Here is a 26,485-nt window from a genome sequence, read left to right as displayed (position 1 = left end):
CCCCTCAGTATTCTGGGGATGCATCTGTTTGGTTGTAAATTTGGTTCAGAGCGGGATGGAGACACCCTTCCAGACAGGAAAAACTTTGACTCTCTTCTCTGGGCCATTGTGACTGTTTTCCAAGTGAGTATAAAGCTTTTCTCTGCTTATGCATACAGGTGTGGACACTTATAGCTGTCAATTGCACACAATATTCTTTCATCATCGAGTTTAGTGTGGGAGAAACTCTCCATTCTTGTGAATTTTGAATTGAGTGATGCATTTTATTGTTTTTTTTTCTTTGTGTCCCTTAAGGCTGTATCGTTATGTTTTTCTTCTGACTCCATATGTGTGAAACGTGGCGCAGATGGACATAAAGATAACACAAAATGATTATATTTTATTTTGTCTTTCTCTGTCCCTCACTTGGATACAATGTAGGGACTTTTAGTCAGATTTCAGTGAGTGGTAACTTTTCTTTGTTTTTGTGGGTATGTGATGTGTACATTGTTGTTTTTGCTAAGACTATGATTGCATCTAATACAAATATTTATCACTATTCAATTCATCTTAAACGTGGGTATGATTTATTTGACAACTGAGATGCCACTCTATGCTTTTTGCAGCACGAATTTGCCAATGATTTCCACCCCTAATCTACAATATTAAACCAAAATATGCTGATGTTGTTATGAACAAATAACAATCTCTTCTTGTCTCAGTTCTGTTGACTAAATTAATTAGAGGGCTTAAAAGACCATCTCTCTTAGATAAATAAAATGTATTCTTCTCTCCTCGACCTTCTAAACCACACTGACAAGGCAATCATAATTTTCTTCATCTTCAACTGATTTCCATTTCCAAGTATGTTACATGGCTCAAATAGGCTTTCCCCATGATGTCGTGTCATCTTAGAACATGCTCAACACAACCCTTCACTAAGCTCTTATCATCCGTGCCTTATCCCTGAATAACTCAGGCACAGCATTTGTCTCTGTGAATGTAGTCGTTCATAATTCATTGATATGTCGGCTGACGAAACATAAGTATCGTCGTGTCTTTATGTACACAGCATTGCATTGGCAAGCCTGTTAACAATGATGCTGCTAATGATGGGTTGAAGCTTGATTTAATTAGGCTGTAAAAGTAATATGTATAAAGTGTGGTGGCAAATAATGTATGCAAAACCTAAAGAATGAATAAATAATAAGAACTCAGCTTTGTATATAAATAACTAATGGTAAATGTTGCAGGAAGCACGGTGTACTAAGAGTTAGCTTGTCATCCTCACAGTGGGTTCTGGGTTTGAATCCCGTGATTAGTCTTGTCTGAATTTTTTTGAAGGAGCTGTAGTCGTGCCATAGTTGACTTCAATCCTCTCCAATCAAACTGAGTTATTGCATACGCTTAAAAAAAATTCATTAATACTCTTGCTTATGGTGATGTCAAACATGCAGAAGAGGACTCAGCAACCCATGCGTGACTTATTAAATTGAGAATAAGATGGTGAAAAATCAGTGGCAACTGAAATGTGTTTAAGGACCTCCTTGATCGTGTTACTGTCTCTTTTTAAAATCCAGGAGAGTACATTTGTGCAGTAATGCTGAATTCCATTGAACCTTTACATTTGATAAAGTTGCCTGTTGGTTTTCAAATTTGTATTTATGTTCAGTTTCTACATTTTGTGTGCAATGCATTTAATTGAGTAATTATTTTATTCCAATCTCTCAAAAACTGTGCATAAGGTTACAGTGGTTTACCAGAATATTATCTATACATATTGGGACTTTTGCTTCTGTATCACCTCATCACTCTTAGATCTTGACCCAAGAAGACTGGAACAAGGTATTATATAACGGCATGGCGTCAACAACTCCAGTCGCAGCTCTCTACTTCATCGCCCTCATGACCTTCGGTAACTACGTTCTGTTCAACCTGCTGGTGGCCATCTTGGTTGAAGGCTTCCAAACTGAGGTAAAGTGTGACATTTTAAAAATAAATGACTAATCTAAAGTGTCTAATACACATTTTCCCCCAAGGAGATGGCATTAATATCATACTATTCATTATTCGTCCCTTTTTAAACTTCTAATCCCTCTTTGAAAGTTTATTTTTAATCTACCAAACCTCCCTCATGCTATCGTTGCAAGGTAGCCTTCCAACGAAAGATGTGAGACAACATAGGAGAGATCTTAAGCCAAGACACAAAACCATACATATTTACCACTTCAGAAGTGTTTCCAAGCTGTTATTGATCTTTTTTTTTTTTCATTTCAATTGATTCCATCGTACATTCCTCATATGATCTCATTATCTATGTATCCATGCGCTATGTCGTCTAGTACTACTGTGTTAGTCATAACAAAATGTGGTGTCCAATAGCCACTTGTAGAGAGAGCAAATGCCTCATGTGACCACATGCAATAGAGACTGTACATATGCAGACAATTACATAAATTTCAATGCTGCACAAGATTGATGCATGACTGCCAAAAGCATGACTTGAACGATGCAATGCTCTGCTGCTAGGGCGTAAAGTATTGGGGGATGGAAAGACCATATTCTGGCTGCTTTCTGAAAAAAAACAGAGCACAAACCATGGCTGTCCACTGCTCTTACTCGATGACCTTCTTGCTTTCCTGTTATTGAGGCTGCTAATGTACACGACTACAGCTCATTTTGTCTACCACGCGCTGAGACAGGAAATTGGCTGCGACATGTTTCTCCGCATGGTGACCTCAGAATGTTTCAAGGAGACTGAATCTCCTTGAACTTTTTGTCCGCTCTTATCTCCCGCTGCGGTGCCTCTCACTTCTGTGCTTTTCTCCCCCCAAACCCGTCCACCCCACCCGTCCCCCATCCAATGCGCGGCTCCCTCACCTGTGTGGCTGCACCGATCACTTCTACTGTAGGAAGTGACCAAGCGGGAGGACTTGCATGCCCAACTGGGTCTAATTCAGCTGCCTGTAGATGCAGGGGTATGTACGGTAAAGCATGGCAGCTCCCTTGTGGTGCCCTTCCCTCACTGTACTAACAAACACCCTCCCCAATCTGTTTCTCGGCCTTCCGTGTTTAACTGTTTTTCATATCCATCCCCACAGACTCTTTGCAGATACCTCAGATATCATTCAAATGTCACAGCCTGATGGGGTACTGGAAAAAAAAGAATCTCCAAAATTAAACCCTACAGAGGATAGGGATCAAAGCAAAGCAGACTTCCAATTACAAAGCTGTTATCTGACATTAAGTAATTTATGGGTAATAAGAGGAATATATAAGAAGTAATTCACGCATAATAATAGCATATCATAGCAATTAACATGTAACTTAGCACTTGCTTCTCTCTCTCTCTCTCTCTCTCTCTCTCTCTCTCTCTCTCTCTCTCTCTCTCTCTCTCTCTCTCTCTCTCTCTCCCTCTCTCTTTCCAAGAGCTGTGTGTTGTGGTTATAAAATAAAGTATGCTACATAACCAGAGATTTGAACATGGTTCGAAGAATTCTGCCTGAAGTGCGATACAATAGAGGATTTATTTTAGGAACAGAGAACTTCAGAAGCAGAGAGACGATTAATTTTCTGTATAAACAAAGTGAGAGGAGAAAAGAATTTTATATTCTGCTTTGATGAGTCATCGCTGCAAAAGATGAACCCTAATAATAACATGAGAAAAAAAAGTTTAAACAACAAATATCATTCACATGACAAGAATTCAAAAATATTGCTTATTATTCTGTGATGTTTACTGTTAATGTCAAACACAAGTCTGAGTTTGCTTTTATCATATATTATTTGGAAATTTAACCTAGTCTGTCATGGGGCACAATTCAATCTTAGATTCATTCTCCTCTTGGGATGAGCTTTAGGTGACATAATCTTACATGAGCATGAAAGTACTCTGCTAAATGGGAACATATAATGAATAAAAATGTGTGTCCCAAAATGTTTTGGGTTACCAACACAGTTTGTCACACGGGTGCCAAAAAAACAGGATGGCCAGACTGATTGCCTAAAGAAATGTTATTCCTCTAATTGCTCTCCCCACCATTCTCCTGCATGCTGCCCATCCTGTTAACCAGGGTAGTGAATGATTGCTTTCATTTAGTTTAGGAGAAACAACTGAGTGCTTAAACACTTGCATCACTTTAGTGTGTGTGGGTTTTTTTTTTCACCCCTCTTTAAAAGCAGCATTAAACCTCAGTTTGATTGCTTACTTCCCACCAGCCCTCTACCCTGCTCCTCTTTCCAGCCGGAGGGTGAGATCACTGCAGTAAAGCCAGTTGCCAACAAGCTCCCTCTTAGTCTCTTATTGTAGCAGGCTGCAGGTTAGGACAGAGGAGAGGTGGGGATTGAGGGTGCCATCTTATTGGGAGGCCCCGGCACTGTTGGATATGTAAATCCAGTAGTTCTCATGGTTGCGAGCTAATAAGGGATGCGGGGTGGTGGGGGTAGGCAGCTCAAATCTCTTTTGCATGACTCAGGCTCTTCAAGAGAGCCCGTGAAGGTCCGTGAAATGCGGCTTTTGAAAATGAAATAGCACTAATCCTTCGATGTCAACTATTGAATGCCATCCAAATCTGACTCCGGGGTGTTGCTGCAGGTAGATGTTAGTTACTTTTAATAGTTATAGATGGTCTAGCATAAAATTGGCGTTCCAGGATAAACTTGGTCTGAAAAAATAACGTCTTATACATTTGTATTATCATATACTGGATGACCACACAATGAAATGTAACTTTTGTTTCCTTGTGTATAAACAAGAAGGTGGCAAAATATGAAATATCTGTGTATGAGCCAGCATAGGACGCTGCACATTAAAAACTCAATAAAATTTGCAAATATATTGACAGTGTCAAGGAAAAAAAAAATGTTAAAGCTTATGTATATGTACAATGTAATATGATATTAATGGCTAATTGAACAACTACACTAGCTTGTGTAAGGAGATTGAAGATTGGAATTTTACAAATAGTAAAAACTAGTTTAAAAAAAGGAACTGTTTTGAAAACACTATTAGTAGTTCTATTCCATCCACTTTTAGCTGCAAAGTTTCAACATCTAGTGTAGGAAGAAACCCATTATGGAAAACACACAAACAATTACACCACTTCCTTTTATCAACATCCATCAGCGATGTGGACCCATTTTGATGCCAGGTAATTGAGATCCTTCTGTGAGCCCCCAGTGTCTATTAATGTCCGGCTATCTGCAGCAGGTCTGGCTTATCTCCTGCCTCAACCACCATGCCCGAATTGGCAGATAAACAAGCTGTCTAAACATCCCAGCTATTTCATCACCGAGGATTTCCCTCAAGACCATCGAATTCCACCGCCACCGCCCCCTCCCCACCTCACACAAACACAAATCTTCCTTCCCCAGCCTTCAACCACTGCACCAAATCAACATCAGCTCCACCTTTCCGTTCGTTTACTTAACTTTTGCCTTCAGTGATAATCCCTGAAAAATAAAAACCAAAATGACCATCCCCGCACACATTTTTAATGATTAGCTTTCTCATTACAACCCACAAAAAGGTTAAGATGGGTGATTTCTTTTTAAAACTAGATCATTAATATTGGCATAATGGGGCCTCACAGCTCAAAAATTTAGTTTGTAGCAATTTTCATGACAGTTTTACTTCCATTTCATATTATTACATGGAGCTGTATTTTTTCATGAATGTCTAGAAGTATTAAAGCTTTATTATTTTAGTCATTTACTCTGCATCAGCATCAAAAATGCAAAAAAATAAAACAATCCACTGAAGTAATGGAAACTATCCTTGGTTTCCATCACATCAGGTCAGGAGAAGGAGATACATTTTTAGAATTTGAGTACATGTTGAAAGCATGCAATTGTATTGTTCATATCACAAATCCTTGTTGTGTTTAGTTACACAAATAGACACCTCCTTGTTGGTCATGCCATCACTGCTTTTGCCTCCACCCAAGCCCTCCCTCAATGGTCTGTTAACCAGATGCAGAAATTTGCAAGCATAGAACATCCCAAGAACCTCTTTACTTGATTAGGCTCCTGGTCCATCAGCAGTTTTTGTCACACTCCACCAGTCTGGGGAAATCAGGAAATCAGTGTAAGTGAGAACATGTAAATGAGTGCTTCAGTTCCTCACCATACCCACAAAACAATATGGAGCTCCGGGACTCTCACACATAGGAAAGATAAATAGTCATTTGTTAAAAATTAGAGGCGTGGTGAATAGGTCATTCTGTTACACAAAAGTCGGACTCCTAAAATGTTAGTGAGTGAAAAACCCAATTAAGGATGTTAATATAACATGAAAAAAACGAGAAAACAAGCAAAAATGATGCATTGGTATCAATCTGTTCCAGACTATGCAATTAATTTGTGAATAAGAATAAGATTAAAATATAACATTTATAGCTGATAAAATTCAAGATACGCTTACCATCACCAGTGAGAATACTGAACAAATGTACGTGTCAAATATTAAGCAATGCCCCCACGCCCCTTGCATGTTACTATTATTGTGTTTCAGTGTGTTTCAGCAAACCAGCATTACTATTTTTGCATGCCTGCACAGTGTGGTTTAATCAAAAAATGAACTCTGGAAACAGGTAGGTGGCACGCTCACCTGCCTGTTTGCAGAGTCGTGTTGCCTCTAGTGACTGATTCTATGCCCAAAACGAAGGTCAGCATGGATCAGCACTGAGAGGCAACGTCCACCGACCGCTTTCCGATCACTCTCGCTTGAAACAAATCCGTTTTCCTCATTTAGTGTTCCTCTAAATCATGTGTGTGTGTGTTTGTGTCAAGGGTGATGCTTCTAAAACAGGTTCCGAGATTGCGTCCTGTGCACCCAGTATGGAGGATGTTAATGGCAGTAAGAGGGATTTATCAGCATCTGCAGGTGAGCCCTCCTAATAGATACAATGCCAGAAATACATGTTCATTTCAGTGACGGCATAAAGCAAATACAATAGCTGCTGGTGTTGTAGTCAAGACCACAAACAAACCAAAATCCGACAGGGACGGCATTGTGAGCAAGCCAAAACTAAAACCAAGCCACTATGATATTTTGAACACCCATACTAAATTATGACTTGTATGTAATGTTTGTCTGAAAATGAAATCTGAAAATACAGTACAAAAAATCTACAGTATATTTGAAGATCTAATTCTCTAAAACTGGACTTGAGATGGACGTCACGGTGGATCAGCTGGAAACCATCGGCCTCACAGTTATGAGGTCCCGGGTTCAATCCTGGATGCACCTGTGTGGAGTTTCCATGTTCTCCCCCGTACCTGTGTGGGTTTCCTCCAGGCACATCCCAAAAACATGCAACATTAATTGGACGCTCTAAATTGCCCCTTGGTGTGATTGTGAGTGCAACAGTTGTCTGTCTCCATGTGCCCTGCAATTGGGTGGCAACCAGTTCAGGGTGTACCCTGCCTCCTGCCCATTGATAGTTGGGATAGGCTCCAGCACTCACCATGACCCTTGTGAGTATAAGCAGCTAAGAAAATGGATGGATGGATGGAGGGATGGACGGACTTGAGATCTCAGAACCAAGGTCAATCTTAAGAAATACAGATAGAGCTTATTATTATTATTGTGATTACAAAAACCTGGCAGAAGTTGATCGCATCCATGTTTAATTTCTGGCATTTCCCCTTGCTAATATTTGTCAGATCCCTGTGATGACATGTCTATTGAACAACATGAGTGCTTTTGATACAGCGAATATCCTGTGAAACATGGGCTGCACCTGCTTTGGTGTCGCGAGCACATGGGTGGCGGTGTTCCCCTTTCAAAACATCAAACCAGTACAGAAAGCTCATCCATAATTTCTCACACACCTGTTCCTATTCCCTCTAATTGCGGCTCTTTCAGACTGACGGAAAAGCCTACAAAAAAAAAAAAAACAACTCTGTTTCCAATACAACTCTGAGTTTTAGCGTATCAACTCCCCCTCAGTATGATCAGGTGTTAAACTGATAGCCTCATTGGAAGAGCCATAAATCTTTTAAGCTTGTCATGTACTTCTGTGGTTGTTCAACATAATATTATTTCCTAAACATCCCAAAAGATGAATGCATAATCCATGTGTATGAGCTTTCACTTTTCAAGTGAAGTGTGTTACCTAACTGACGGTTTACCCCAGTCACACATCATTACACACTTTTCAAATTGTACATCGATGTCATTTCAGGCTTTCATTTTAAGTTTCCCTTCCTTCCGCTTATCCCTCTCCTTTTTATCAGTAGTACCTGTAAATGGCCATGTGGATCTGAAGACCAGCCTGACTCCTCCACTAATAACTCACACGGCAGCCACTCCAATGCCTATACCTAAGTTGCCCAATGCGGGTGACCCCATCCAGGGTTATGAGTCCCGCCGAGGCAGCTGTGTCTCCATTGACCCATCTTGCTGTGACAAGTCACCGGTTAGTGTGTCATATTAAACACAAATACTACCGTCAAAATCCGCTTAATTATTGGTGCTATTATAAAAAATACTGCATAGTCTTGATGACAGGCTAGATAGATGTCTTTGAAGACAAGGTCTTCAGAAAAGAGTAACAGCTGCAACAGGAGGGACAGAGTTTAAAATGTCCCTTCTCAGCCACTGTTGGTGTGAAGGCCATGTGTCCCAATATTCCATATTCAGTACTGAATGTATAAATGGACTCGTGACGGGAACAAAATTAATTTTCGTATGTCATGATGATTGATGGTTAGAAATTAGTCAACCTACTTGGACAACCAGATTCTTTTCTATTTGATATGATGGTGATTGGCGGTGTAATTAATGAGCGCTTTAGTAGAACAAGCAAGGATCTCCACATCAGCTCTTGTGTGTCAGTCAAACCAGAAACTCAAATGTGTGCCTGTCATTCCATTCTGAGGATATACCGGTAGCTTGTTGTTGTTGTTGCATGAAAAACAGCTGGCTTTTATATTTTAATCGCAGATGTATAAAATATCCTTTTTTTTTTCTTTTTAAACATAAAGACCAGAGCCCGGTGTGCTTCCCCTTATGCACCTTGGAGCACAGGCAGTGGCCGCAACAGCCGGCGATCCAGCTGGAACAGCCTAGGTCGCGCCCCATCCCTCAAACGCCAGAAGCGGCAATCTGGGGAGCGACAGTCACTGTTATCAGAAGAAGGAGGCACAAGCTCTGAAGAAGGTGAGGCTGGAGGAGAGGGAGGTGGTGGCTTGATCGAAGAGGACGACGCCTCCTTGGCCAGGACAGACTCCTTGTCCCAGTCGCACAGGGAGACCTGCCACCGCAGAATGGAGTCAATGGAGACTCGGAGCTCCATGGATTTGCCTCCCGACGCTCTACTGCAGGTACGCACTCACTATTCAATCCAGACATCAAAACCTCCTGGAAATGGATTCAGGTGAAGTGTTTTGTTTGAAATAAACAATGTAGTAATGTAAAATCTAGCTGCAGACTTCGCTGCACACGGAGTATATATGAGAACATCAATGTCTCCTATGAGAATAATTTATTAATTAATTAAAACGTTTTATTGTGTATAGAGAATTTGTGAGGATTACATATTCCTGTAAATCATTTTTGTGGAAAATTATCACAAGAGACTTTATTTTCAAATTAGATGGTAATGTACTGTTTATACAGTTCCTTATCCTGGTCTCTTCTCTCTCTCATGTAGGTGCCGTACCTGTACCGTTCAGCTAGCATGCACAGCTCGAGACCCCCTTTGCCGGGTTCCTTCAGGCCTGCAGAGCACACCGACTGCAATGGGAAGGGCACATCCACACTCTTGGGCCCCACGCATGTCTCATTGGAGGAGAACACCGAAGATGAAAATCCTGATGAAGAGGCCAATCTGGTTTGTGTCTCTGCATGAGTGCCGATTGAAATTTGTTTTCGTCATTTGTGAATACAGTAGTGCCATATTTTCGTCTAAAGATTTACAGAAAATAATAATACAATAAAAGATCACATTGGGTACTGTATTCAAGTACTACTGGTAATGGTAATGCTCAGAATCTTGCTCCTTAATGAAGTGAAATTGTTGTCAAATTCAACACTAAATTCATTGGATTTCCTGGACTGCAAGTTTGTCCAATCCGAATAATGTATTGCATAAATTGTTGTCAACTTCTTTATAATTATGTTATCCTGTTAGCTTACTAGTACTTGGTGTTATGGTGTATTGCTTGTGATCCTGCAGGGTCGTCTTGCCAGATTGTTTCGCTGGTTAGAAAGGAAACAACCTGAGTGGTGTCGACAAAGGGACACCTGGTCGCTCTACCTCTTCTCGCCAGAGTCAAGGTAGACATCATACAGTTTTTTACTTGGTCTAGACATACTACTTTGTTATAACCTCCGTTGTTTGGGGTTTTTTTTTCCTCTAAAATATTTGAAACCTTACATCTTTGCATTCTGAATCTGAATCTTTACGATCAATGTAAACTGCTTATAAATGCAAGGAAAAGATGATAACTCAGCTCTCCATTTGACACGAAGGGGATTTAACACTGCATTGAATGATTGATTGACTTTTGATTTCAAAAAGCACGGACCATTTTTTTTTCATTTTACTCTGCTTCCAAAATCATTTTATATTCCTTTCCAAATTCTTACTTCAGAAGCGTCTTTTATCCCATCCCTTTCTGCCACGTCAGGGGGTGAGTAAGCAGGAGCAAAGGGAGTTTCTCTTTCAAAGCGCTGCGTGTTATCTCAGTAACATGCAGAATCCATTGCCCCCCCCACCCTCCTCTGCAGCCTCTTTTTTCACGCCTACTCCCCTCCTGGTGCTTAAATCCGATTCTGCAGCATGTTATGGGGCATTGAGGATGAAGGTTGCAACAAGTAATAGAGTGGCCCCTGGTGCAATCGCAGCATCACAACGTTACCATTTCAAGCATTAATACATAGTAATTGATACTTAAAGCATGCCGTTGTTGCAGCAACAGGAACTCTTTTGCTTGAATAGTTTCTTTCTCCTGCCCTTACATTTTTCACTTAAATTCTGTAAAATAAGATAAGATACATTGCCAAATAGTTAACCATTAGTGGTGTTGTAGCTTTGATCACAGTTACCATAATTTCTCGGGTATAATTTGCATTTGTGCAATTGCAAAAGCTAATAGTGCACATTATAGTTGTACTTGGGAGAAAATAGAAAAAACCTTTCGTGTTTTATAAATGTATGCTGTCATCTAGAGGTCATGAAAAAGCTGTACACTTTCATTCCAATATGCCACTACCTCCTAGAGGTTATGCGGAAGGTCTAGCCTACACTTTCATTCCAATATGACAGGGGTACACAGTAAAGCATATATGTAAAGTTGTGCTTGTAAGTTTACAAACCTTGGCAGAATTCATCAAACTTTTTTTTTAATTAGACTCATGACTGAACAACAGCATTCATTTCTTTATGCTAATGTTTTGTTTAATGATAATGCTTTGGTGAAGTGCTTAAGTCTAATTTTAATTCCATTAAAATAACATTAAATGTGTTTCTCCTAGCCTTTTTATATTTTTTTAAAATAATCTTACCTATTTTACAAATTTTGCCCAAGTAATCAAATATATGAGCACAACTGTGTTTTCTCTTTTGCTAAATTAAAGCAGGGCTGTGGATTTAAAAAGGAGGAAATGTATAAAAAGAATTCAATTTAAATAACGTGCTTAAATTCTGAATATGTCTAAATAAAGACTAACACAGAACAGATCATCCTGGGTAGAAGCAAAATCATGCATTGTAAAAATGGTAAAGTCGTTTTTCAAGAATTTCAAGGTCATTTTTGTGTGTGCATATTATACATGGGTGTGCATATTATACATGAGAAATTACGGTGTATCCTAATATCACAGCATAGTACGATGCTGAAGTCCAGCTATCTTTACACACTAAGAGCACTTGACCATGTTGAGTGCATACTAATATCACTGATGTATTGTAATTGTTGCAGGGCAACTTTTTAGCAAAGCAGGAGCGGTCCCCAATACACTAGGGGTTGTCTGATGCAGTCCTTGGAGTTGGAGGTGTTCAGTTGTGATAGTGTAGCAGTTCATAAACAGTGGGACCACAGCTATGCTTGTGCATATAGTGCATAATTTGATTATGCAGACTCGAATTAAATGAATAATGTCAGTAATTTGATTGCTGAATGCTAAAATGTTGGAAAGAACATAGCACTTTGGTCAATTGGCAATTGTAGTAAACAGTGAACATTTACATAGCAAAACAACTCAGCATAAAAGTGATTTAATGTACTGCAGAGCTGAAGAAGTCATCACAAGTCTCTATCGTCTCTTTCACTGAAAGCTATGGTACTGTACACAAAATGTGATGAGGATTGATGATGCCTCTGTTTTGCACATAAATTGTTTGCATGACTTTGATTTCATAATAATAATATAATATAACATAAGGGGGGAATGATCGGTCAGCTGGAAAGCGTTGGCCTCACAGTTCTGAGGTCCCGGTTTCAGTCCCGGACCCACCTGTGTGGAGTTTGCATGTTCTCCTTGTGCCTGCGTGGGCTTTTTCCGGGCACTCCTGTTTGGGATATATAAGGATTACCAGGGAGAGGCTCCAGCACTCCCATGACCCTGATGAGGATAAGCAGCTTAGAGAATGGATGGATGGATGGATGATAATCCATCCATCCCTCTATTTTCTTCTGCTTATCTGAGCTCGGGTCACGGGGCCAGTAGCTTTAGCAGTAATGAAAGCATTCCACAGCTACTTCCTCTAACTCTATCGAGGGGATCCCAAGGCCTTGCCAGGCAAGTTAAGAGACCTAGTCTCTCCATCATATCGTGGGTCGTCCCTGGGTTCCTGAAGATGGCACTTTGCCCTTTTCCACCTGAGGACCATACTATCAGATTTAGAGGAGCTCATTGTCATCCCAGCCACTTCACATTCTCCGAACCGATGTGACGATTACAAAATTGATCATCGAATGGAGACTTAGGGTCTAGACAACCTTATGCTTGAACATAATTACAGACAATCCATGATGAACACAGAAATCCAATAACAGAACACCTCTTGGATGCTGCTCGGGGGTGGGTGTCAATGTCATTGGCCATGTGAGCATTGAAGTCCCCGAACAGAACCATGGCATCCCCAGCAGGAGTGCTCTCCAGCACACCCTCCAAGGACTCCAAAAAGGGATGGTACTCTGAACTGCTCTTTGGTGCATAGGTACAAATCACATTCAGGACCCATGCCCTCATCTGAAGGCTGTGAATTTGGGTCTGTCTTTTATAATATCACTTACTTGACCATAGTTTTTCAGTATAGAACATGTCATATCTGTTGTACTAAAAAAATAAGGATTATATTGGTAATTTTTTATCATCCATCTTCTACAATACTTCTCCTCATGAGGGTTGTGTGTTTTCTGGAGCATATCCCAGCTGACTTTTGGTGCAATAAATTTAAATATTTTCATTGTGGCAAGCAAACAAAGCTGAGTGTTCTTATATGAATGTGAGCCTTCAAGACTATCTGCAAAAATTTAATAAAAATATGCACTACATAAGATATATTGCTATTCATACTGTCACTGTGCCTGTTCCCCAACATACTTTAAAATGATATTGCATGTTACAGCATTGCCCAATGGAAAGTTGTGTAAATTTTACCCGTTAAGCAAACACTATCATTTTAGAGTTCCCAGGATTTGCTAATTAAAAAAAACTGTCTATATTGCCCTATCAATCTACTTTGCTGTTCATCAGAAATCCTTCTGCATTTCTGTAACCACAGAAACTCTACATTTTTGATCAGTCAGTTCATTCCTGATTTGACGAGTTATGTTATCATCCTCCTAGTATTTGTACATTTACTCTTGGTGAATATAGTTACTTATGGTTGATGTCCTTTCACAGGTTTCGTTTTGTGTGCAAAAAAACCATCAACCACAAGATGTTCGACCATGTGGTGTTGGTGATCATCTTCCTCAACTGCATTACTATTGCGATGGAGCGGCCTCGCATCGACCCCACCAGTGCTGTAAGTCTGGACCGAGACTGCATAAAACTGTCAGCGTGAAAAAGGTTATATACTGAAAGAAACTTAAACACAAGCATTCATCGATATTCATGAGAGAAGGGAATCTTTTATACAGATTCAGAATCTCTTTCTGGTTCCAATGGAGGAAAATCATATCAAATGTTACTTACAGTAAGTTGCTATCAGATTCCAAAATCACGTACAGTACATGTTCCGAAAATGTGCCGTGACTTTGGAGACTGCATACACAAATGAAAGAAGAGCAACAACAAGAACAATTAAATGAGCATACACTTACACAGTCCGTTCCTTGGCGACTCGTTGAAATATGACGAAATTTCATGCCATAGTTAGCCCACATTGGAGAGGCGAGGCAGCAAAGTTTTACTTGAGATTAGTTCATCGGTCGAACTGTGCACTTTTTTCCAATTTAAAGTGCCACTGTCATGAAATGCATGATTTTACTAAGTTATTAATGAAAAAAACGGCAGTTGACATGTACCCATGCATTTTTTTCACCACAAAACATGACTTTGACGTATACACCTTTTTGTATCTCCTGCCATGAAAATCCTCTCAAGGGATTTGTTTTCGAGAAGAAGCAAGAAGTGACGTACATGGCAGGACCGCCCTCAAGTGGACTCGTTTGTTTCTATTAGTTTTACCTCCGGGAAGGTAGCTCTTTGTTCCTTCGCGTTAGCCAAAATACCGGCTCGTTGCATTGCTGGACATTGCTTGATCACTTGGGAGGATCGATTTACCCTTCATAAGTTTGCAAGAGACCCTGTTCATTATGAAAAATGGATTGCACGGGTGCAGAGGATGAGAGCTTTGTGGGTTCCAAATAACAGGTAGGTGTGTATACAGCTACTAAAAAAAAAAAAAAAAAAAAAAAAAAAAAAACAATAGTTGGTCATCGGAAGGCTTCCATGGAGCAGCCGTTTAAGGACAGCTTCCGGAGGCCTTGTGGATCGCGACCGGCCTTGTCGACAAGGCCGGAAGGACAAGCCAGCCAGCCGCGGGCTTGTTGACAAGGCTGAGCCTGCCGCCGGCCTTGTCGGCCGGGGTGGCTCATCACCGCGGTGGCTCATGTCCGCCGCGGAAGTGGCATTTATCACCGCTGCGCAGAGGTGGATGGGGCGGGGAGATGGTTTGGCCGTGATCAGCAAGTCATCTATATATGGCACGAAACAATAGGGTAATATTACTCCGGACACTTCACTCGATTGTGAGATGTTTTCTTCGAAAAGAGCTTCCGTATCTGAAGGGGCGTGTCCTACAGTAGGGGTCACAGCGTGTTTTCATTGGCGAATGTCCGGCGTGATGTCACAGACAGTAAATGCAACGAATATGGCGACCACTTGGATCCCCGCAATTTTGCGCATGGATGACGAGCTCTCCGGTCATATTTATTTTTTCGTGTAGACATTGAAGTGAATAATCTTATATGTTTTTTTTTGTTTCAATATCAATTTTAGAATGTTTATAGTGATGAAACTTGACCTATAAGATTATGGATAAATTCCTTAGTGTACATGCACCCAAAATGGCAGATTCAAACCAAAATGGCTCACTTCCTGTTATATTTTGATCATAGTTCTGTGAGACTTTTTCCTGCATGGTGTTATGACATATACATATGTACAATAAAGAAGAGGGCGGCGGGTGCAGTTTTCCCTGATAAAAATGCAGTTGCAAATATGCTTTTTGTTATCATCTTGTGTCTAGGTGCATGGCTAACAGGGCATATTAATTTGTCCTCATGTTTATCAGTACACAAATGGATTCTTTTCACAGTAAAAGAAATGCTTTTGCTTTTGTAATATGAATGACTAAACAACAAGGTAGAATTTAACAAAAAATCTTGGCCGACAGTGTGAACATAGCCTTACAAATAGCCTTTTGGTAACATTGCAAACATTTCACCCTAATCTCCTTGGTGGAGGTAACTACATTGGCAGAAATTTTTAAAAAAAAAAGATCCCTGTAAATGTTGGGTCACATTCAAGTGATTTACCGCACACAGAAATTATGCGGAACATTATGCAAGGAGAGAGTGGCGGTCCTGTTTGACTCTGAGCCAGAGGCTTTCGATAATGGGCCTGAAACATGTTTATATGTTTCTCCTCGTTATCTGATATGTGATCACCTTGCTGGAGAACATGTATTTGCGCACGTGATTCCCAGATAAACTCATGGCCTTTTTTTTCCATTTTAGCTGCAGAACACCGACTAGCCATTTTGTACATAAAAACAATAATTATTTCTGTGATTATTATGTTTCTCCATACTGAGCGAGGTGTTCCGCAGATAGCTTTGATTGTGGTTTTATCTCAGCGGAGCATGCTTTTCTGCTCATTTTATTTCTGAACCGCAGCGGAGACTGCACTTTCTTAATTGATTCAATTATCTTTGTGCTACCGTACGTGGCTAATGTCCAGGAAAGTGGATGTCTAACACATGGAAGCTGCCCCATAAGACCGCTGGGGCACATCAGCGCAAATCCATTTGCTTATGGAAATTAATGGTCTACAAATACACAATGTCCACAGTACAAGTAATGGCGACTGTTACTCTTCGCTTGGATGTATTTTGTCAGCTCACTGCTGAGGCCAATACATAAAAGAAATGACATGGTGGATCAAGCAAAGCATAGCAACTATACAAAACCAAAGAAAATTGGAGTCATTACTCAGTCTGCAAAAATGTAGTAATTCCATGAGATATTTTTTTGTGTATGTGTTGGTTCTTATGAATTAATGATGCCAATTGGGAATTAATTTCTGATATTACGGATTGGGTGTGTGGAACTAAATGTGTGTAATACAGTATATGACTTTTCTCCTAGTTCATAGCTTTATATTGCCCCTGATGCCAATATAGCCTACATTCATACGTTAAATGTAGTTGTCAATCATCTTCCTGGAAAAGACTCTTTTAGTCACAACACTTTAATGCATGATGAAGGTTGGATAATTAGATTATTGCCCTGGAACATGTTGCCAAGTGTTGACTTCATGTGGTCTACATCCAGCTCAGCGGAAGTAGTCGGAGGATGATTCCACCACTTATTATAATACACGATTCCTAATTGAGCAAGACGACAATTTATCATTGCCCTCGGTTCAGAACAGACTTGCAACATCACTGATATAAAATATGATCATGCCACATTTTCATCACCCTCGTTACCCTACTGCAGATTGATTTAAGAATAAGAGTTGGTGTTACACAAATCTTTTCACAAGGTTCCCTCTTTAGGAGAGTAGCAATAATTTTTAAATTCAGATTATTTATGTAATAGGGACCATCATATTCATTTATCCAATCGGGTTTGGCAGAACAGGATTTAAGTTGTTCCAGATCCCAAGATATTAGAACTCTTACTGGAGTACAGCTGTAGCATTTCCAGCAGATTACCTTCGGGAGTGAGGTGTGATGTATCGTAACTCTGCACATAAGTCATAGCTTTTAAAACCAGGTCAAACTAAAATGAGCACTTCATCATGGTAGTCACTGCAGTGTTGTACGGAAGTAAAACAAATGGCTGGAAACAAATGACTTGTATGTTTTATCATTATGCCTCCTGTAATACTATGGAAAGACAACACGGCCCAAATCTGAAAAAAAAATAATTGGATGGAAATTCATATGTTTAGGTCATAACAAGATTCCAAAAGGATCTCAAAATGCTTAATTTTAAAATTGTTTGACTCATAATGATGGAGTAGTAAAATTAATAAATAAATAAATGGATAGATAGATAAATAAATAAACAAAATGTCCATTAGAACTGTGCATGATTTTTTTTTTTAAACATGTAATTGTGTCAGTGGAAATGTTCAAAAGCACTATTTTTGAATGTAGTCGAAGAAACGCTAGTAGGTACTGTCACCGCAGACTACTGACAGATTTTTGCCATCAATATACAGTACGGTAGTTTGATGCAGTTAGGTATTTCTAGTTTATTTAGGATTGTCTCTGTTTATTTAGATTTCAATTTCATGTACACATATGAAAAACAAAATCCTTATTTTGACAAGCAAGCAGTATTAGAAGTGAATGGCTGCTGTCAAGCCTGGAATTTATGAACCCTCTTAGCAAGCAAGTATTCCCAGTGAGGTCATGCCGAACATTCCCAGAGTTTTTACAGGACGGTCGTGGTCCGTGTCAGCGTGTGATGTCGTCTTCCTCTGAGCATGTGCGATGACCAATGGAGGTCGTGGGAAAGGCAACCACCTCCACACAATTGCAGACACTGAGACTCAGAAATGTCGGCTCGGGTCACAGAATCTTCCCAGTACCAAAGGAATTAGGTTAAATAAGCAGCTCGTGAAGGAATCTTATTCGTGCTTGCTTGTTTTCTCCAGTTCATGCTTTTGGAGCCCAGTAAAAAAGGCTCTCATCTCTTCCCATTTCACTCTGCCGTCATTTACGCATGCTGGCCCCAGGCAGGAGGCAGTCTTGGGAGCACTCTATTGTAAACAAAAGATCCATATTCTGCTTAAAGAGTTAAGATTAGTGTCAAAAGTAAACGCTGTTATTTCCTACCGGCCGTCATTTGTAAGTGGCATGGATTTCTCGTGAGATGTTTTCATGCACTCCACATATTCGTAGTGGTTCCCCATTCTGTATTTTGTTCTCAACAAATTTAAAACTGCAAACATATATATATGTATATGTATATATCATTTATGATTTTTGTTTACAGGAACGGATCTTCCTAACATTATCCAACTACATATTCACAGCAATCTTTGTGACTGAGATGACCATAAAGGTAATTATGGCCAGATCTATCTATCTATCTATCTATCTATCTATCTATCTATCTATCTATCTATCTATCTATCTATCTATCTATCTATCTATCTATCTATCTATCTATCTATCTATCTATCTATCTATCTATCTATCTATCTATCTATCTATCTATCTATCTATCTATCTATCTATCTATCTATCTATCTATCTATCTATCTATCTATCTATCTATCTATCTTTGTCTGTCTGTGCCCCTTTTCTGCAACCTGAAATATAAACGTGATACCGTTTTGCATTAAATGGACAAATCTGGATGAAACTACTCAAAATTTTATAGAATTTATATGTGCCCCTCATACACATGTGCTATTACCCCCCCTCCCCTCCCCACAAAACATTAAAAGAGTCAGGGTAAAGAAAAAGACTCTGGTGCTGCAATGGCAGAAAAAGCAGGGTCAAACATACAAATTATACTTGCATTATGCACACACCCTTTCGATGCTGTTTCATCACATTGGACTGTCTTGCCAGCATTCAAATGGCTCAGCTTGCTGAAGTTAATGCGTGTCACTCATCTATTTCCAGCGTCTCTATTTTTTCCCCCATTTGTGATTAGTTGGCATACAACTATTGTGCCTGAGCACTCACATGTACATCACACACCATAGCTCCACTTGTCAAGTGATCCCTGGATGTGGAGTGTGAAAACATACCATCTACGTTGTTCTAAACAGGAGTTTTACCACAGCGTAAATGTGAGAAATTTTTATAAACAAACCTATTCAACTTGATACACTCATTAATGTTTCTACTGCAGTGGTACAATCGCAATGCTACATTAACTGAATTCAATGCAGAAAAACAATACCACAGAAGAATGTAAATTAAGTTGTTGTTTTTTTGTGGCAGCTGGTGGTGTTTCAGTACCGAGAAACTATCCTCCTCATTATAAGAGCTACACGTTTCAAAATGTGTTTATTTTGCGATCAATACTATTTATTTATTTATTTGTCTTCAAGGAAAGTAATATCGTGATAACGGCGCATGGTGAGACAGCGACCTGGCAGATCAGACATTGATTAGCCACCACTACAGTATTATTATAATTGTTATTGCTAGGTGCAATTTCAGGAAAAGTTGACATTGATGCATTTGAGATGTTCAAGTTGCCCCAAGATAAATTAGCTTTAAAAAATTATGAGCCCAGTCTCTTAAACTCAGTAAACCATATATTTGAATGTGCTGACAGTATAATTATTATAAAAAGGCTACTTTAATTTTGAATTGTCTTACTTTCAAATTGTGTTCCATGCAAACAAAAGGGGTGAATATATAATATACCTCAGACTGTATATAGTATATCACCTCACTACCAGTCATATTTATCTTGAGTAGTCCTCACCTCTGGGTAGAATGAAAGCAATAATCTCTATGATGGATATTCATATACATTATTCTATGCACTGATGAGCACCATTAGGCTATGCCTTCCTCCTTTCTTTTTTCTCTCATCTCCCGATAGAATGGATGCGTAAAAATAGGTTGGCCTAGTTTAAGTTTAAAGGGGGAAAAGTGCGACCATCATCGTAATTATTTCCTGGAAAGCCAGAATAATGGGCAGAAAAATAAAATGATGAGCAGAGCCTATGGCAGCGATTATGACGCTTCTTGCCAGGCTCCAAGTAAACGGTCATCCCATATTTCTGAGCTGCTTATCCTCACTAGGGTCGTGGGAGTGCTGGAACCAATTCCAGCTGTTTTTGGGCAGGAGGAAGGGAACACCCTAAACTGGTTGCCAGCCAATCGCAGGGCACATAGAGATGAACAACAGTACTAGTTTTCATATATTTTAAGAAAACAGGGGTAGTTCAAAAACATGAGATGATGGCACAAAAGAGAGAACAGTTTTGTATTCCGTGGCCAAAAATTTGTTAAAAACACCTGTCAGACCTAACTCGGGAAAAATTGTGGTTCACTATGTTATCCGTAAAATTGGGGTGTCCACTTAATAATAACGAGCTTGTCCATTGATATGGTGGCCTCTCTAAGGGAAACCATAACTAGTGTGGCCTGCGCCAAAAATTAGTTTGACATTCCTGGTCTATGGTGTGTGCTGTGTGCTTTTCTGGAAACCATTACAGAGTATATTTCACCTCTCACTTAAATTCAGTTGGGAAAAGCCCCATTTGACAGGATTAAATTGGACAGGTTTGTCCGTCTGTTTATTTGGTTTAAACGTCTTTCTTTCCTTCACATTGACACGTTGTAATTTACTGTGTGTTTAAATACCGCTTCGTCCATTTTGTTTCCAGATTGTGGCTTTGGGTTGGTGCTTTGGTGACAAAGCCTACCTGAGAAGCAGCTGGAACATTTTGGATGGGATGTTGGTGATGATATCCGTAATCGACATCCTGGTCTCTTTAATCTCCAACTCTGGTACTAAGATCCTCGGCATGCTCCGGGTGCTTAGGCTGCTGCGTACTCTCCGGCCTCTGCGGTGAGTAACATTAAAGTCATGAATCCACCCAAGAAGCCTCATGCCCCCGACTTTTTTTCTCACATTTGTTTCTTTGTTTTTTTTCCATTACACTGTCTATCACAAACCTTATTAAAAATGGTAATTCTTTAGGAAATGAGATCAGTTAAGTTTGATACTTAGCACCATTTGTACTCTTTTATATATGTCAAAAATTACAATGCTTTATACTTAATCATAAGAAATACTTACTATGACTTACTATGCTTTAATTTTTTGCTCAAACTTTATTTTTTTAAGTTGCTTCACAGTAGTTAATTGGTACTTAATTAATTGGTACTCTGTATGCATAGTTGCAAATTCCACACAACAGAAAACTAGTAAAATGAGAAAATATTTTTTTTAATTAATGAATTCTTGATTACAAAGAATTAAGAATCTCCCAGACCAAGAAACTTAGTGCCTAATAGCTCTACATAGAATTTATATAATACCGAAAAATGTGTTTCGATAGCAGGTAAATCCGGACAAAATCTCCTTTATTACATTCATGATCACTTAAAATTAGAATGTGAATGAACCCGAAGAGAGACAACAGGTATTTTGTAATTAAATTGGATGCAACTGTGTCAATTGACCACTTTGTAAAGAACACCTCATTTCAGATGCTGCAGAATTTTTTGCAAGGCATGTGCCCACGCTGCATTATTTAATCCCCAGAGGACGGTCAAACTGGCCGTATTACTGTCAGATTCAAAAGGTTTTACAGTCCGATTAGAAAATAGCTTTTACAAGAGAAAATTGTGCAACATTTAATTTGAGGGGAAATTGTGGGGAGCACAGGGTGACCACCTCTCAGTAGACGTCGATCTGTCATTTTGAGGAAGAATGCAAAATAGCAGCATGTAAAATGGGATTAGGCAGACTGTGTGAGGGCGGGCAGAAAGATGGAGAGAGAGAGAGAGAGAGAGAGAGAGAGAGAGAGAGAGAGAGAGAGAGAGAGAGAGAGAGGGGGAGACATGGAGTGATAAATGGGAGAAGACAGAAAATGAATGAAGACGAAAAAGCCAGATTTAGGGGTTCACTCTGTACCACTGACGTGTGAGATGACTTGCAAGATAGCAATAATGTAGGATATTTTATCAATAAGGACTCAAAATGGGAAAAACGTTGCATTGATATTGATTCCTTTTGTCAACCCTTTCCCCTTCATATTGATCTCATCTTGTTCCAATTGCATGTAGAATGTCATAACATTGCACTGTAAAACAATTGCAATCGCTGAGGAAGAATGTTTTTTGTTTCCCTGTTTTTAAAGTAATGTGTGAAAGCTGTTTCATTATCATTATTAGGCAATACAGTCAAAAATTCTTGGTTCTAACATTTCTGTCTGGAGTTTTCACACTACACCTTGTGCTTTTATGGGTTTCAAGGGTGTCCCACACGCCTCTCCGAAAATCACCTTGGAAATCTTGACCCTTCAAACCCACTACTTTGATTTACATGTTGAATCTGTTCCCAGTTCAGGCTCTTTACGCCATGTACTAGTATAGGAAATGTTACCCATTGAAATTAATTGAAATTGCATTAATCTGTTCCAGATGCCCAAAAATTCAACAGGAAAGAAAACATAAACATGTGTAAACTAACGTTAACAGTTTGTGACAACAGTAAATCTAATTTTGTCTTTCTGAGAAAGACATTTGAGTTCCATCTTAAATTGACCTCATTTTACAGTGCAAAACTTTTGGTGTACTTTATTTCATATCAACTGGATTGTCTATTTCCACCCTCTTTGTACAGTTAGCAGCACACAGCAACTAGCTTTACACTTGTATTACATTTCTAAATACACCCAAGGATATATTTTTAAGAATGTAGTACAAGAAAATTGGTAATATTTGAGATTGAGATATTAATGGTTCTGGTCGCAGCTTGTCTCGGTCTTGGTCTTGATTGTGTCTTGACTCCTGGAAGTATTGTTTTTTCCTTGGTCTCTGTGAGTTCTAATCCCAGGTACGTCTTTGTCTCATATGTTGCACTAGTGTTTTCATTTTGTTTTTGTGTTTGACTGCCTGTCACAACCAATAATGGGTTGAAAGTCTACCAGTAAGTGTGGTGCGCCTTTGTTTTCATTGGCATTTCTAAAGCTCACCTTTAGTATTATTTTTGGTTATCAATACAAATTAAAAAAGGCAAATACTAAATGACAACTCATAATGGCAAAAACGTGTATGTTGATGATCATAAGTGAAGATCTGCAATATTACAGAAGACAAGTGCAGCTTTGTCGTCCGTGAAGTCAAACAGCACTGTGCTAGTTTAAATATCAGCTTGTCTTCCCTGTCGTTGAATTGTGGCTGATTTCCACCCAGCGGACATTTGAATTAAATTTGAGATTGTGTGCGCGTTACCCTTGAGCACCAAAGCTGCAGAGGAGCTCTCACTGGCACTGGCAGAAATGTTCTTATGCTGATCTGAATCAGGACCATTCAACAGTCATTTATTTGCAGAAAGCCAACAAATTAATGTGGTGTCTTTGGCCACAGGGAATGTTAAACAGTTAGCCTAGTTATATACCAGTTGTGGATTCCAAAATGTAAATCAGTGCACAGTTTTTGATTTACTTAGACCGTGTGTGCTGTAGTCAAATCTTACAAAAACAATGAAAGCAATTTTATTAAACAGTGTGGTAAGGTGGTGCATGAAATGAGGAAGAACCCATTAAACCTTCATGTTGTTCTGGATAAATGTGCTTCCCTTGGTGAATAATGCATGATTTCTAATAAGTAAAGGCTTGTAAAGCATGTTCGTATCTCAGAGGGTGTACAATCCAGGTACTAATCCAAAGAAAGATCATTGGCCTTGTCCTCTGCTGATGTCTTTGTATTTAGAGTCCACAAGGGGCATCCACATAACTATATTTATTGTCTTATTCTTCGCTGTTGACAGTATTATGCTCCTGCTTTTTTCAAGTTAACACACCCACACAATTCCACAGTCATCCATCAAGGCTACAAGTAGGTAAGGTCACCTTTACAGAAGAGGCAGGAATTAAAACCATATGTCACCGAATTTCACTTAGATCTAACGCAGAAGCGCCTGCATTGCATCGATATTTGAGTCAAGAGACGCCATCTCAACAGGATGATTCAATATTAGTTTTCACAGGAGTTAATTCATGCTGATTGTGCGAAGCATCTGTGTGTTGTTTTGGAGGTCAGGTGTTGACAAACAGTTGATTTAGGTGTAATTCCCCCCTACGGTTAACCCTTGTCAGCTCAGCCTTTGAGCTCATCTGTCACTTCATGGTGATGTAATTAACCCCAGGCTTTGACTCCTAGCTGACAGAGATGGCTGCTCCCTGTTAACCCATTTTTTTTCAAGGCACACACATTACAGAATTGTCCTTTTGTGTGTAGGTATGTGTTTCGGTGTGTGTATGTGTGTGACACAAGAATTCCTTTTTACCCGTTTAGCAAACAGCACAAGATTACGTTATGACAGCTGAGGGTTGATTAGTGTAACAATAGCAAACAATGAGGAATTAACCAATGGAATACATAAAAGAGGAAGTTTTACAAGGGGAAAAAAAGTAGGTAACTTGCAGTCGTTTCATTTTTTTTTTATTCTCTATATACCTGCTCAACGTCCCTCCTCTCATCCCTCTCTTCCTGAGTCGCTTAATTACATCCAGTGTTTACACAGTGGGAGCAAGCCTGTCACTTATTGCCCTACTTGTTGTTCTCATTTTTCGCTGTGAGGGATGTGCTGCTGAAGGAGGGAATATAGTGTATGCAGGTTTTCTCAGGAACAACAACCTCTGCCTTGCTCTTTTTGCGTAGCCCACAGAAGAAGGGCACGCAGTGCGCTACAATGATATTATAACGAGAGGTAGAGAGAGATGAAAAACAACCTCTGAGGAATGTTTTTGGGGTAAAATGAGTTATGAGCTATTCATGCAGGTATCTCTAAAAAGGTTAGGATCCCGTCACCATGCAACACAGACATCTGCATCAGCATTTGCAGTTAGGTGCATAAGTATTTGAAGCATGACTGTTTTTTTTTTTTTTTGTTTCTTTATATTGAATATTGCTACTGTCCTCGACTAGGGAGCATGTGAGTAGGTGGGGCGAATACCTCGAAATTCTCCTTTATTAGACTCACATGCCTTCCTATAAGGAACCAAAGTCTGGGGACTCTAAGGTGCGCTCTCCGATATCTGGGCTTTAGGTCAAAGAGGTGATAAAAAAGCTCCTCTAAGGAAGAGATCTGCCTGGAATTCCTAAAGTCTCATTGTTTTTTGGGCTGTTGGCTAACTGACCTCTGCATGTGGCCCATGTGGCTATTGAGGGAAGTCTCTCTGGATTAAGAAACTGGGCTGGTTGTCCCCTTTTTAAGAAGGAAGACTTAAGGGTGTTACCCAACTAAAGAGGATAAAACTCATCGCCCTCCCTGGTAAGGTCTATTCAGGGGTTCTGGAGATGAGGTACAATTGGGATACTGGATCTCAGATTCAGCAGAAGCAGTGTGGTTTTCTTTCTAGGTGTGTAACACTAGGCTGGCTCTTGACCCTCAGCAGGGTCCTGCAGAATGCATGGGAATTCTCCCAACCAGGAGAAGCCATTTGACCATGTCCCTAATTGAGTTCGGTAGGGAGTGTTTTGGCAATATGTGGTACCGGAACGGCCTGATTCGTGCTGTTCGGTCCACCTAAGATCGGTGTCAAAGAATGTGCAAGATTGTGGACAGAAAGTAGTTGTATTCTGCCAAGCCTGCCCTTTGTTCCAGATTCTGTTCGTGAAATTTACTGACTCAATTTATAGGCATAGCCACGGTGTTGCAAGGGGTTGGTTTAGTGTTCTCATTATTGCATCCCTGGTTTTTGCAGATTGGGGTTCTGTTGTCATCATTCAGCCGCAATCTTCAACTCAGCAGTTCATAGCAGAATCCTTGAAATAAGAATCAGCACCTCCAAATTTGACACCATGGTACTCAGTCGGAAAAGGGAGGAATGCCCTCACCAGGTCAGAGATGAGATCCTTCCTCAGGTGGAGGAGTTTGAATATTCTAGGCTCTTTTTCATGAGTGAGCGAATAATAGAGTGGGAGAGAGGCAGGTCGACTGGAGCAGAATTTGCAGTGATGCAGTCTCTGCATCGGTCTGTCATGATGAAGAAGCTGAGCTGGTTGATTCACCCATGAATCTACATTCCAGCGGTTACCTACTGTATGGTCACAGTGGGTCATGACTGAAAGACCAAGCTCGCCTCAATGAATTACCA

General features: G+C 39.8%; 1 protein-coding gene across 1 annotated transcript in view; it reads left to right on the top strand.

The window, feature by feature from the left end:
* cacna1g (calcium channel, voltage-dependent, T type, alpha 1G subunit) overlaps positions 1-26,485 on the top strand; it is a 119,478-nt gene that overhangs the window by 56,821 nt on the left and 36,172 nt on the right. The window contains exons 11-21 of the mRNA XM_061810720.1: positions 9-123; positions 1,798-1,953; positions 2,892-2,957; positions 6,769-6,862; positions 8,218-8,399; positions 8,968-9,306; positions 9,636-9,815; positions 10,161-10,261; positions 13,838-13,961; positions 18,673-18,741; positions 21,038-21,222. Coding sequence (XP_061666704.1) covers positions 9-123; positions 1,798-1,953; positions 2,892-2,957; positions 6,769-6,862; positions 8,218-8,399; positions 8,968-9,306; positions 9,636-9,815; positions 10,161-10,261; positions 13,838-13,961; positions 18,673-18,741; positions 21,038-21,222 — 1,611 coding nt within the window. The remainder of the gene's footprint in view (positions 1-8; positions 124-1,797; positions 1,954-2,891; positions 2,958-6,768; positions 6,863-8,217; positions 8,400-8,967; positions 9,307-9,635; positions 9,816-10,160; positions 10,262-13,837; positions 13,962-18,672; positions 18,742-21,037; positions 21,223-26,485) is intronic.

This window comes from Syngnathoides biaculeatus, chromosome 22 (genome assembly GCF_019802595.1).
Source record: "Syngnathoides biaculeatus isolate LvHL_M chromosome 22, ASM1980259v1, whole genome shotgun sequence".
NCBI lineage: Eukaryota > Metazoa > Chordata > Actinopteri > Syngnathiformes > Syngnathidae > Syngnathoides > Syngnathoides biaculeatus.
Note: the sequence above shows the minus strand (reverse complement) of the source record. Positions and strands in the feature narration are given on the sequence as shown.